General features: G+C 34.9%; 1 protein-coding gene across 1 annotated transcript in view; it reads left to right on the top strand.

Annotated features, from left to right (window-relative positions):
- LOC149541568 (uncharacterized) overlaps positions 1–12,505 on the top strand; it is a 58,010-nt gene extending 45,505 nt beyond the window's left edge. Inside the window, exon 2 of the mRNA XM_089796776.1 lies at positions 11,267–12,505. Within this exon, the coding sequence (XP_089652902.1) occupies positions 11,267–11,456 (190 nt within the window). The 3' untranslated portion in view covers positions 11,457–12,505. The remainder of the gene's footprint in view (positions 1–11,266) is intronic.
- The last annotated feature ends 2,100 nt before the right edge of the window (positions 12,506–14,605 follow it).

Here is a 14,605-nt window from a genome sequence, read left to right as displayed (position 1 = left end):
ACTTTGGGAGCAACGTTTTACATATATGAGTTGGATTTCTTTGTTGGAGAATTCTTTTGCTGCTGCTAGACTTCATTTTAGAGCGTTTCAAGACATGTCTCACTTGTAAGTTCATGGATTGTAACTTCTAATTTTTTTGGGTATTGTTGATTTAGGTAATAGGGGATATTTTATTAACTGGGTTGTTGGTATTTTGTGAAAATACTCAGTATCTAAGTTGATATTATTATCTGAAATTTTCAGCTGTATAATCCCTATGTAATATTCAAATATTTGAGTTGAAATTATTATTGTAATATCTTCTATTTTGCTGCTATATTGTTGTATCATAAATTGCAAAACCTGAAAAACAAAAAAAAAGAAATCATTTCTTTGGCACAGATTGTTTGAGAGCTAGTAGGGCTCATAACAATGGTATTAGAGCTTGCTTGCCAAGTGTTTGATGAAATGTCAAACAATTGAATAGTAAAGCAATCAGAGTTAGACAAGGCTATAACCGGTTAGGGTTTTTACATGTAACTACCTAATCAAAAAATAGAAAGCATGTTCACATCGGGTTCACCAAAATGTGATATGGGAAACGGTTATCAAGAGTAGATCCTCACTTCCCATATACATTGGAATACAAAACCACCCTTAGGCTAAATTTGATTAGCACAACCCAAAATGATGAAGGTGTGCTAATGCACAATGTAGATAAAGGGATATTTTGGGTTATTCTCTATACGGATAGAAATGTATGTATATGATATGTAAAGTAAAAGACTATATGCAATAATGGAAATGATAACCAACAAGATATGAATTCCCATCTAATGTATCAAAGTAAATGCTAAAGGTAAACAAGAATGATGTACTCACCTTGAGTGCTAGTAGAGGACAATTGCACTTCAGATTTAGGTTTGACTATTGAAAACCTATCAGAATCAGAAACAATTCTAGATTTGGAACTCTGAGACCTACAACTCCTAACTATGATATTTGCAAACCCTCAAGATGATGCCAACTTGGGACCCAATTTCGCCTACTCCATTTAGGATAAAAGTTGTTAAATTTTGTGAAGATCAATCCTTGGTTTCGAATATCTTAAAATCCGGATCTGCAACTTTTCCACCTGTTCTTGCCTACAAGAAAGAAGGGGAAGTTGTTGTGGAAAGGGGCTTGCTATATAGGAATCAACCTTGAAATGAAATAAAGAAAGCATGTAGAACAAGACAAATGTAAGTATTCACCGTGCTTCTAAAACCATCATGGATGGATGTTAGGATCTAATAAACCCATGAAGATGTATGTATGCTTTCTTGAGATGTGTTGTAGAATCAAGGATGTCTTGAAAAATGCAATGTATATCTTGAATGAATGTATGCTTGATCACTTCAATGGAGAAGAAGAGGAAAGAAGGATGGATGTGGATCTTCTTGCTTGCTTGTGAATCTCTACTTGACCACCATGGAGAGAGAAACTTGCATCAATGAGAAAAGATTGCCTGCCTTTGAATGGATCTTGAATTAGATGCTTGCCTTCAAATCTTGAATCCAAAAGAGCTTGATTGCACTGGAAACCACCAAAAGTTGCTTGCGCAATAGATGGATGTAATTGCATAAGAGTGGATTGATTATTGTGGATGTTAAAATGAAGTCTTTATGTCCTTTTATACTCATTTTGAGGGTCCAATTTGGCAGGCTGACCATAATTAAGATCGGAAAATAAAACACCCTTGCATTGGGCCTGGAGCTCACTGAAAATCACTCTCAGAGGACAAGACTGACTTTGTCTTAGTCCCAAAGAGGCTAATTTTCAAAAATGGTCTCGGCGCTTGGGAAGAGTTTTGGAGAAAGAAGATGAGAGGAGTAGGAAATCAAGCACAAACACATTCAAATCTCGAAAATCATTGCAATGAGGCCTAATAGGTCGTAGAGATTCCAAATAAATGAGTACTAACATTTTAGGACAGGATACCTACTTTCGTAGAACTATTTGCAAGTTATTTGGTTGGAAGCAACTGAATAAGTTAAAGCAAGTTGGTATTTGTGAGAACCAGTATATCACATCACAAAACTGTGTGAAAGTCTATGATTAAGAAAGAACTTTGAGGTTGTCTCATTTGATCACACAGTTCATCTACATTGTTTAGCATATGAACATCCTTATTCAAGAGAGAGTTGGAAAGCTGGCATTTCATCTCGAAATACGAAGTCTTTGATCCTGTATGTTGTTGAACAAAGCTCGCATCAACAACTCCATCTATAGCTTCTACATGCACCAACTAATCTCTATTCATCTCTGCTTTTCAAAACTTAGATATATCAATAATTACTTCTCCGATTTCAGTTGCTGTGACATCCTTTTCAACCTTTACTACTGCAACATCTTCTCCATCATTGCACATTGCACATTGCAGCCATGACTTCCTTAGGTTGCTATGCTACATCTTCTTTCTCATTTTCTTCACTCAAAATGAATAACTGTTCAATCCTTTTGATCTTCTCTCAAGCAATGCACCATCTTTACCTGGTCAAACAAGTGTAGGGCCTTCATAAACATCTATTGCAACCTCCAAGTCTATCTTTTGAACTTCTTCCTCTTCCACGACCTCATTTCTTTCTTCTTTTTGATTGCTACTTTGGTTTTTTTCAAACCTCATTTCATTTGAGTACATATATCCTCTTTACAATGACTGAGATTCCCAAAGGCTTTCCATAGTCAACCTTGTGCTTTTCCTCTTCAACATTTCATCAAACACTTCACATGCCCTAATGTGTGACCCCCCACACATGTTCAACTCTTTTTTCCCATCTTGTCGCTCTTGGCTCTTATTGCTCAGATCTCCATACACCTGCAACAGTTCTCTCGAGTTTTTCAAGCAACTTTAGCACTTGCTCCATCTGCAAGTCTTGGTACTTGACTGCCCTATGATTGGCGATCTGTCTGCATGCTCAGGAACATAGGCTCTGATACCATTTGGTGCAGAGAAAACTCTCAGGCATCTGCCTACAAATTCATAACTCAAAACAAACTAGTAATAGGGACTCTCTGTTACCTATTTAACACTTGGATTGCACAAGAAATATGATTTATTCTTATTAAAACTAGAGACACAATATTGCAATCATAGCCTGCCAAAGGCCTCCCTTTTTGTAATCTTTCCACTCTTATTCTCAACTTTGCACATTCTCACTACAATTGAATGCTTGTATTCGCCATCCCTTGTATCTTCCCTCACATTCCTTATTCCTCCCTTCTCTCACTTGCTCATCATTCTATCATGTCCCCTTTTGTTAAAAAATGGTTTTTGGTCAATAGTAACCCAATTTATTCTTCGGTGGGTTGATTATAAAAGATTAGGTGGAATAATTAATTTAATATTTGTGAATGTCAAAATATTGTCAATATCAAAATGACATTCAAATATTAAATTAAATATTTGGAAACACTTAGTGAGGAGTTGGATTCAAATATTAAATTAAATATTTGGAAACACTTAGTGAGGAGTTGGATTATGTGCCATAAAGGGAATTTTGAAATATTTCTAACTATGACTTTCCTGCCAAGAGTGGAGTGGGAAATTGAAATATTTCTAAATTATGATTTTCTTACCAAGCACAAAATTAGAAAGCAATAGTGGATTGGGAAGTTAAAATACTTTTAGTAATGATTTTCCCACTGAGTGCAAATTTGAAAAGTAGGAATGGATTAGTGATTTATAATTAATTATTTTCCCACCAAATTGGCCAAGGACAAGATAAATACGAAGAATGTTTCGGAAAATGGGATATTCATGCCATTTCTACTTTTCAATTTCTCATTGTATGGACTTCATGTTCTGCAAAATTCTTCAGCGGATGGAAACACATAGGAGATTGGGGGCTTGTGGATGGAAATTCATGAGTTTCAAGTGGATAGTGGATGAAAGCCCACTGTTCGCGTAGAGCAATTTCATCTAGAGGTTGCATTTGAACCTCAAGATTTTAGTAGTTTCAACAATTTTCTATTGTGCGTTCAGGGCTCCATTAATATTATTGCAGTTATTCTTACCAGATCATAGTCTATGTATTTTCCATTTGGAAATCAAACAATATCAGTTTGTGGTGTTACAACGACATTGATGGTATTTGACTGTACTAGTTTTTGTGGGTTTTTCTTATAAATTTGAGTTTGAATATTTTCTGTTGCTGCTGTAATAGATTAATTTTAGACCTGATTATTGTATGCACATAATGATGTTTTATAAATTTCCATTTTAATGTTGCTCTTTCTATGAAAGAGTGCTAACTAGTTTGGGTGTTTTCGGTGAAGTTTTGTGTAATATTTGTGAATCTATTTTCCAGATTTTAGAGTATTATTAAAATTTAGGTTCAGGAAATTATAAATTCTTTCTTTCTTGGTTACCTTCACCTTAAGCAACTGCAGTGATTCATTAGTTCCTACGTGACAGCTATTGTATTCTATGCATGGGTTCTTCTTGACTCTTGGTTGATACCACCTCTCCTCATTTTGTGCTTTTACTATTCAATACACTGCTAAAAAAAACAAGGTGATGTTGTTGAGGTATTCACCCGCACCCCACCCCTGCCCCTTCCGCCCCCCCATGACTTGTTACTTCCTATTACATTCCATTTGTCTTGGAACTGTATGTTGATCTGTGCTCTCCACACTTGTCACCTCGTTCTCAAAACAATTTAATGGGGTCTTTCTTATCTTCCTACCCCCTTGACCTTTGCGGATTCCACTCTTATTCCTCACTCTCATTCTTTGCTTTGAGATTGAGAGTGTATTTCTTTTCTTCTCCCCCCTACGCGCTTCTTCACACTGCCTTTTCATTTTCACCTATTGATACCTTTCTTCTCATCTTTTCTTCACAACAACTAGCTTGGAGGCATATTTATCCTCTCTATTCACGTAGCTTTGGGATATGTTTCATTCCCACTCCTCCCTAGTTCTTCATTGTGCAGGGTTTTTACTTTAGTCTGTGAGGAGTTGTGGGTGATGCTCTACAACCCACTCCCTGCCTATCTGCTGCCCTATTATTTCCCTTTCTCGAGTGCTACTCCCCTAACTCATGTGATACCCCTCTTCACGCCATGACCTCTCTGATCCTCTTCACATTATCCAGCAATTTCAAGGAAGAACCATTTAAGATATACCTTGTTGGCAATTTGGCTAAGGGTAGTTGTTAGGATTGTCATTTGTGGCAACATATTACCTATTTTGAGATGGCAGAACTTAAGGATAAGTTTGGAGTTAGCATACCGAGAAAATTGTCGAAGTATAATGTTGGCAAACAGAGAACAAGCAGAAAATTTTGTTTAGCGAGCTTCACATGAAGCATATCAGGTTATGTGGGCTTAATGATATATAGTACGGACACCATAGAACATGTGGCTAAGACCACTAAAGATTTTTTAAAGTTTTGGATAGGTTTTGAAAGGATTTTCAGAATCAGGTATGACAAACAAAACAGGGCAACAGTCAGGATATTGAGTTTTTGGTTAAGGAATTGTCATGGCTTGACAAAATAATTACTTGACAAGGTAGAGATGACAACAGAAATTACTTTGAAGATTTGGTAATATGCAAGTCAACACAAGGTTGACAAATTAATGTTTTGGGTACAAAGAAGAATCTTTTTGTTTAGCGAAGTGTGCATTGTATCTTAATGGTATAATGTTTATATGCATACTTTAAATGATCAATATAGATGTGAATTTGATATATAGAACAAAGCAGAGCTTTTGTATATGTGATGTGCGAAGAGGAACTACAAGGACTGATCAGATATAGAAGATATCAGCATATTCAAGGTTTTGTATCTATTCTATAACTTGTAAAGTTATGTACGCATGTTTGGGCAGTGAGTTCGACTTGTATTTTGTATCATAATAACAACTCTTAACAGGGTTGAGGCTTCTAACAAAGCTAGTCCTCTACCAAGGACAGATACTCTATAAGGATGTAATAGATTCCTACGAAGGTTAGTATCTTTCACAAGATACTTTTGATTAGTGGATCATTTGTGGGTGCTGTCCCCACTGGGTTCCCTTGGCTAGGGTTTCCCTAGTTAACAAAATATGGTGTTATGAGTTTGTTTATGTTGTGCATGGTTTTACTTTTCAGTTTACTGATATATAAAAGTTCAAGATTTTTAATTGATATCCATAGTTGGAGAGAAAGTTGTTTGAAGCATATAATTGATTCACCCCCTACCTCCACAACCCCCCCACACCCCCAGAGCTTTTAAAACCTTCCAACAAATCCATTTTCAATTATGCTTTGATGAGTATTTGTGCCCATTTCAAAGCTTCTACTTTAACACAGGCCTAGTGGGTGCTGCCAAAGGTTGTGGAGATGAGGTTTACACCAGCCAATTGAATTTTCTAAAGATTTCCTATCATTGCTCTCCACAAGAAAACATTTCTTTGAGGCGTTATATCAAGCCTTGTCTATGCTTCCACATTTTGCATTCATATCAACTAGGAGGATTGCGACTCTCGTGTCTTATAATGGGTCAAAGAAATTTAAGAGGTTTAGGCACTGATGTGAGAAAGTTGATGGAGAGATGTGAGCTTAAACTCAAAACAAGCCAAAACAGCTCACCAACCAGAAAAGTGATGATGTCTGCCTATGATGCTCCTGCATCATTTATGGCTATTGTCAAAGCATCTAGCGCTAGATGGCATAGTGTCTCAATTCCTTTGCTGCAAGATAATCTACAAGAAGAATAAAGAAACGTGGCTTTTGAAGATGAGATAACGTTCCTAGATGGTGAGGTTCAGCTCAGCAATTTGTAGGATGTTACCAACCATGGAAATGTTGGCAATTTGGCTAAGGGGATACTATGAGGTTGCCATTTATGGCAACATATAGCCTGTATTAAGTCAGCAAGATATGAAGACATGTTTCTGGTATTAAGACTTGGAAAATTGTCTAAGTGCTATGAAGAGTAACTGCCAACAAAGACATCTTTTTGGTTAGCACACTTCACTGACAACATTTTGGCATGTGTGCACTTGACAGGAGATAGTACAAAGTATAAGGAATCTATATTTGAGAGTGCAAGTCATTATGACTTGTACAAAGAAAGTTATTAGAGTTTTACCAGTTGCAATCATGTACAGGCAAAACAAAAGAGAGGCAAGGGATTGGTAAATTGTGTTAAGGAATTATTTTGGTTTACCAAAATAATTACTTAACTATTATGGGATGACATCCTAGATGTGAACCCTAACTTAGCATGGAGTGACTTTATGTTTTGGGACACGTGTGAAGACTTGAAGGCCGAAAGGACAAAACAGATGAAGGAAAGAGTTTTGGATGCAAAGTTATGTGATGACTATGTCATTTTGTTGTGATAATTATATGATGCAAACTTTATATTACAGCAGACCAAAGGCAGTATATGCGAAGTTTTGTAATTTATATGCATGTTTGAGCAGTGGGCTCAGCTTGCTACTTCTGTAATTGTAATACCAACTCCTAATAGGGTTGATGCTTCTAACAAGGCCTAGTCCTCTAACAAGGACAAATACACTGTACAGATGTAATAGACTCTTTAACAGGGTCAATATCTTTCACAAGATACTTTTTCTTAGTGGATCATTTTGTTGGTAGCATCCCCACTGGAGTTTTCCCTTGGCTAAGGTTTCCCTATTTAACAAATAATGGTGTAATGAGTTGCTTTGTGTTGCTGTTATGTTAACTTTTCAGTTTAATCTAATATGCATGTTTAAAGATTGTTAAAGATACCACAGTTGGGCAAAAGTTTGTGGAATATTGATTCACCCCCCCTCAGTATTTCTTATTTCTAACGGGAAAAGCCTGAAAAACTAGAGAAAGTTTCTGAGTCTCCCATATAGAGTTCTTAAAGATCATGGAGTGTTAAAGGTTTAAGATTTTCTCCCATAGAAAGCAAAGTCAATCTCCATTCAAAGAAAAGGCAAAACCAGAGATTCAGGCTTGAAGATGAAGGAAACTTTGAGAAACTTGACCACTGATTAGCTCAGTTATGGCTATGTTTCAATTTGTAGCTGTTCTTGATTAGTGAAGAATAAATTATTTTTTAAGACTGAAGTTATTTATGATTTAACTTGGTTTCAGAGCCTTATTTATTCCGTAGTTATGAGGAAGATAGCACTGAGTTCTATATGTAATGTTATTTAAGTGTTGATTAAGAGACAGTGATATATTGTTTGTTATAAGGAGGACAGGTCTATTAATCGGCAATATGTTAAGCACAAGAAACGTTATATTGTGGAGGATTATGTAAGTGAATTTCACAAGAAGGCAGTCCAAATGGGAAAAGATGCCTTGGATTCTGACATTCTGATAAATAATGTAGATTGGTTGTATAGTCATCTAAGCAGGTTTGTTTTTGATGGAATATTGTCATTGATGTCAAAGGGACTAACATCCTAAGACATATCTGAAGTCAAATGCAATGGTAATATACAGATTGTTGGACATAGAATTATAGCACAAACAATCAGAGATATAATCTATGGTATTGGTGAGCAATTTAAATAAACAGCTATAACATCAAAGTATTAATGGAAGTGTTGAATGTACAGAGGAACACATATTGAATAGAGACTAATGATTAAACTCAGCAAGCATTGGCATCAACAAAAAGAAGAAGATACATGGATCCAATAAAAAGGTGTAGCTTCTAGCATCCTAAGTATGTTTTAGAGATAAAACAAGACACTATGAATCTCCATCTGTGGCAATAATCACATGAGACAGTGAACCTGCAGAGTGGATGACAAGTTTCAGAGGAATTAACAAAAAACTCAGAATTATATCTTAAGAATATTGAGACTGAGCGGCAATTTGTAAACATAATCAAATTTGCCAAATTAACATAATCAAACTTGCTAAAATTATATAGAGCATAGTGAATATGTGCATCGAGAAAATACCATATGAAAAAAATGTGTGATGCAATGTTAAAAGACAAGAAGTATGAAGTCCATGAAAGTATACGGATATGCCATATATTATTAAAGTTTCCAGTCAGCATATGAAGTCACAATAACATTAGAAGCATACATACATCTTATTTGTAAATTGACGGCATATTGTAAAGAAGTAGCAAGTCAGCGATGAATCAATACGGCGTTGATATGTAGGAAGAGACCAAGACATACGTATTGAAGTTCCCAGTCAGTTATTATAGAAAGGAAAAATGAACGATGACCCGATGACCCGATGAAAGATAATGGGCAGCATTAGGAACCAAAAACATGGTTTACAGAAGTCAAAGTTAGAAGCATACAGAACAAAGTTTTCAAACAAAGCATCTACCAATACAAAGAAACTTGGAGCAATACATGTTCAGACGAAGAGAACGGCAGTTTCAAAATCAGCGATAAAGGAAATTCATCTTGAATAAAGAATCGATTATCGGCAGGATAATCAAAATATTGATTTTCCAAACGACAGTGATATAATGGAGAAGTAAGGCAACACGAGAATAAGGATACGCTGAAATATTGAAACATCATCAAGAAAGATTTAGAGAAAATTGTCGACTTTAAAAACTGTGAAAGAAAAAGTATTAGCAGCATGAAACCGATGGTAAAGACTAAAATGTTTATAGTCAAAGCAACACAAATTATATACGTATAACGGTGCATGTCCACAGAACACTATTAAGTTTTATATTATATCAAAGGAGAACAATCTGTATGAGAAGATACTAAAAATTGATTGAACGACAAGCGGCGACATATATAATAGTGATCACAATGAGCAGATATGTTTGTAAATGGGCCTACGATAATTATTTAAGGAAGCTCGATAAAAGCCCGATGAAAGACTAAGGCTATCGATAATGTATAATGCAAAGTTTGACAATCCAAAGGATTAACCATCAGATATTCATGTCAGCAAGCCTGTGTATGAAGATGGCATCCAAAACCTTTGGTTGAAGAAGAGAATTATCATCTAAAAGGGTCGCACGTCACAAGGAGAATTAAAAATCGATTTTGAGTGATGCAATTAAAATAATAATAAGAAATTAATTAAAATAAAGGTTGATAGTAATTAGAAGGTGCAGTTAGAGGACACAACTATTTAGAGGAGTTGCCTTTCAACTGAAGATGATGTAAATAAAGAATGATATGAAGAAACGAATTGGAATGAGAAGAGTGAAGGGAAGCAGAAATATGAAGACGTGAAGAGGGCATAAAAATAAATTAGTAGAAAGGAGAAGTAAAGAAGAACAAATACAAAAAGATAAAAAGAAAAGAGTTGTGCAGATCATGAAATAAGAAGAATGTGTAAAGAGGAAAATTGAAGTCAATAAAGAAGTCAATGGAAAGAATAATGCAAGTGGAGTGAGGGAGGGAAGTGAGAAGAAAAATAGAGAAGAATATATATAATTAGATTTTTAAACTAATTTTTATATTTATTATAGAGGGATAGAAAAGGTTGAAGGAAGATAAATTATATATATTCAGATTTTTGTATCTGAGATATAAGTGCAAAGGAAGAGTAGAGATTTTTCATAACTTCAAATTGGGATACAGTGCATCCATCATCAGTTGAGTTAGCAACAGTACTAAGGTGGAAAAGAAGTTTGTGTGCAGTGGGTTGGTGTTCATAAAGACAAGCATTGAGGGTTGGTGCTTCCAGTAGGTTGGTGCATGCGAAGTGTAGGAGTTGGAGCTTCCAGTGAGTTTGTGCTCATAAACATAGGGGTTGGAGCCTCTAGTAGGTCATAGCCTAAAATCTTTGTAAAAGAAATTATTTTGCCATGGTTTTCTTCTTCATTGGGTTTCCACGTAAATCATTGTGTCATTGTGTTCATGTGCATAATTGTTTATTTCAGCATTTGAAGTTATTGTTTGAATTAAAGTTTTAAATTGGCAAAATTGTTATTATGCTGATTCATCCCCCCTTAGTAAAGCAGTATAATCATGTGCTCTTCAATATTGTTGCCTTAAATCTAGATGAGGCATATGTTCAAGCCCGTTACCTTTAGACAGAGAATAAAAATGATATGCATTCCCCTTCAAACACTTAAAAACAGCTAGGTGGTGCCAAGACAAATAAATAAATAACGATATAGTAAGAAACATTGCTAAATTATTCAAATGTTTTTATTCTATTTAGCTGAATGGATTAGAAGATTGATGGTAAATTATTCAAATCACACCTTTCCAACTAATTACAATAAAGAAGAGTAACTCACAATAGTTTATTTTTAATATCTTATATACAAAACACACCTTTCCAACTAATTACTTTTTTATTGGTTTAATTTCAGATTGAATATGGATGGACAAGAGATTGTGAATATTTTAGGTGAGCCTGATGGTAAAATGGGTGGTGCTCATGGAGGGCCCATTTCCTTGGCCTACAAGGAAAAAGGTCTGCAAATCAACTTTATTGGATCTGACTGGGAGGATAGGCATAATAGAATTGATAACATCACCATACACCAACCATTGGAGTAAACTGCCTTGAGTATGTGTTTTTTTAACAAATTTCAGCAAAAACTTTCCCTCAATCAATAGGTGCCTGGACGGGTCATCCATTTTTATATATGTTTATTTGAAAAATGGATAACTTGTTTTGAGTGGAATAATACTGTTTTTATGGCCATTTTTATAATTATTGTTCAGTGGAAAAGGCAAAGCATTTGGGTGGATGGCAGTTGAATACTCAAATAAACTAATGGCAGTGGAAGATATTAAAGGTTATGCTACTTCATTTTTAAGCAGCATTTGACAGTGTATTTTTCTGAATGAACCTATGGCATTTTATTGTATTTGGCAATCAGTATTAGGCCTCACAGGGTTTCTTCAATATAATTCTGGAAAAATAGTGGAAGGCAACAATCAACCTTGATACCTTGAATAAAGTGTTCCATGCACTTCGCTTGGCAAACTGCAAAGCCAGATGACCTGTACCTTGAGATAAATTAGCAAAGCAAAATAGAAGGTTATGGCTCAGGCTCTGAAAAATATTTGGCAACAAACCAGCAAACAAAGAACTGAAAACTATTTAACATTTCAGAAGAATAGCTAAAATGTCTACTTCTTTCCAGTTCAGTAACCCATGTTGCTGAGTTAACGAGGCATTTCAGGTGAATAGCCCTCAAATGAGGAGGATCTCTTTTTCTCCCCTATCAGAAAATGTGTTACCTTATGCTGTCTCTAATTATACACTAATTTCTCCATAGAGTTGAGAGCTGGATTCAGCTTGAATTCGACGAACCTTTTGCTAAATAGAACTGTCCCAAAATGCAGGACAAAATATCATGTTGAGAACTTGACAAATTAAAAACATAAACGTTTTGAAAGGTTGTCAAACTTGTCAGTGGAAGTGCCTGGGCTCTTGAATTGAGTCCATTTTGTAACAATTTTCTCACAGTATGATTGTCAATGTAGCTAAAGGAAACGTAACTTTTATTTTTCCTCATCACTAGTTGATAATTTGTTTAGGGCAATGAGTCAGTGACCAACCATAATGATAATAATGAATGTGTTTGTTATGTACACAAGTTATTACCACAATGGAATTTCTTTGTAAGTGATTATTGTGATTTATGTTGAATCATAAAATACAAGCGAACCTGTAAATTGGAAGTTTACAAGGGAGGAGTGATAACTTTATATTAACTTGAATGTTTGAGTTCTTTTGCCATTTCTGAAGCTTACAAGAGCATGGGAGAGAACTTTCTTTTCACTCGAATTTTTGGTATCCTTATAATTCAATATAATTAAACTCTGTTTTACATAAACAAAGTTTCTTCGATATAGTTTAAAAGATTTGTGGGAATAAATGATTAGACATTTCATGTCATATGAGATTGTTGTAAGTTCTGTATGATTGTCATATAGAGATGTTTTAGAAATGACCAAGTTATCAAGACACAAATGGAAGTCAAATGCAATGTAAAAGTGAACATTTCCTTAAGGTGGGTTGAAGCCTTTGCTAAATTTGGAAATCAAGTTGGAACTAAGAAATCAAGGTTGGAAAAGGTGTTGATGATTAGGCTGAAAGAAAGGCAGACATTTTTGCATAGAGTCTTTGTCAATAAGTTGAATATTTATTGATTTAGTAGAATAGATTATTTGTTCCATACATTTTGGGGTGCCTAATATAGAGTATAATTCTTTTGTGTATAATGGAGATTGTAATTGTTTTTGAATGTTTTTTTCATTGTTCTTGTTTTTCTAGTTCACAACTGTATGCAATCAGGCAGGCTATGCATTTGACTTGCTCAATACTTGCATCATTCAATGATATAAGATTTCTTATCCTTGGCAAATAAGCAACTTGTGGTCCATGGGATTTAGGAATAGTAGTAAAGAATAATGAGTTCTTTTTGTTCACACTACAACCACATTTTGTACTCTCATTGTAGTAGCCATGGCAATATGACTTGTAATTTTTTTTCGTATCATGTCACGTTTCAAGAAAAAACCTCCATGTTTGTTCAAATCACAAGTCATGTTTATGGTCATATATGTTATTGTTGTCTCCTTAGTGTCTTTGTAGGGTTAACAAAATGAGTTTTCCAACATATCTTGGTAATCTGAAGATTGAAGCTTGGATGACAAGGAAAGGGTGAAGCTTCACAAGTCATGAAATATGTTGCTTAGCACAAAGGAGCATGCCAAAAATTTGTTTTATAGATAGAAGCACACCTAATAAAGCAAAGACAAATTGTAAAGCTTGCAACAAATTCTATATTTGGACGCAACCTATTGAAGAGAAACATAAAGTTGTTTCCATAATTTAGTGGTGAGAGTTGTATTGAATGTTGGCAAATTTTTACTCAAGCATATGCCAAGGGGTTTTAATGAATTTTATGAGTTTTCAATATGTTTGCATGTATATTGTAGTACATGCCATTTTATAAATACACAAGTTTCCAATGAACAAAAAATTGCACACATGTTGTGGCGCATTTGTTATCACCAAGGACTAGTAGGTTTTAATTTTCATAAGTTTGTGTGTATATTGTGGTGTGTGCTTTGTATATGCTTAACTTATTAACATTTGAACACACTAAATCAACTTGTAGACAAGTATGCGCTAATTGAAGGAATGCCATGCTTTTCACAAGCTAAATACTATAAGCTCATGACCAAGTGTGCTTATATAGAAAAAGTTGTGAATACACAAAGTTATATAGGCTAAGATGACACATCGAGTGATGACCAAAGCTGCAGCAAATAAGACCAGTACAAATTGTTAAAAAAATTATTTTTGATAGGTGGGTCTAGGTCTAAAGAAATGCCTTGTGTCAACTTCTTAAGATTCCCATTATGTCCCTCATTATTGCCATGTTTTTATTTCCCAAGTGTCGTGTTTTCATTTGGCTCAAGATTGCTTTTTCTACCCCTAGTTTTGAGTTCCTTTATTTTTTAAGCAACAAATGTGGTGTTGACCATGTCGAATTATCTCCTTTTCAAAGTGGTGAACTTACACGAAGTTGAATTCATCCTACTTTTTCATATGCATTTTTTTTTTTTCTAATCTTGCAAGTTTCCCTTCACGCTTGGGCCAATTGTTTTGTGAAGTTTTGTCATTGATATCAAAGGTGGTGGTAATGTTGTCATTCATGTCAAGGTGTTTGGAAGATTGACTTACA

Source organism: Cupressus sempervirens, chromosome 8, assembly GCF_028749045.1.
Source record: "Cupressus sempervirens isolate cs-2001-9-10 chromosome 8, ASM2874904v1, whole genome shotgun sequence".
NCBI lineage: Eukaryota > Viridiplantae > Streptophyta > Pinopsida > Cupressales > Cupressaceae > Cupressus > Cupressus sempervirens.
Note: the sequence above shows the minus strand (reverse complement) of the source record. Positions and strands in the feature narration are given on the sequence as shown.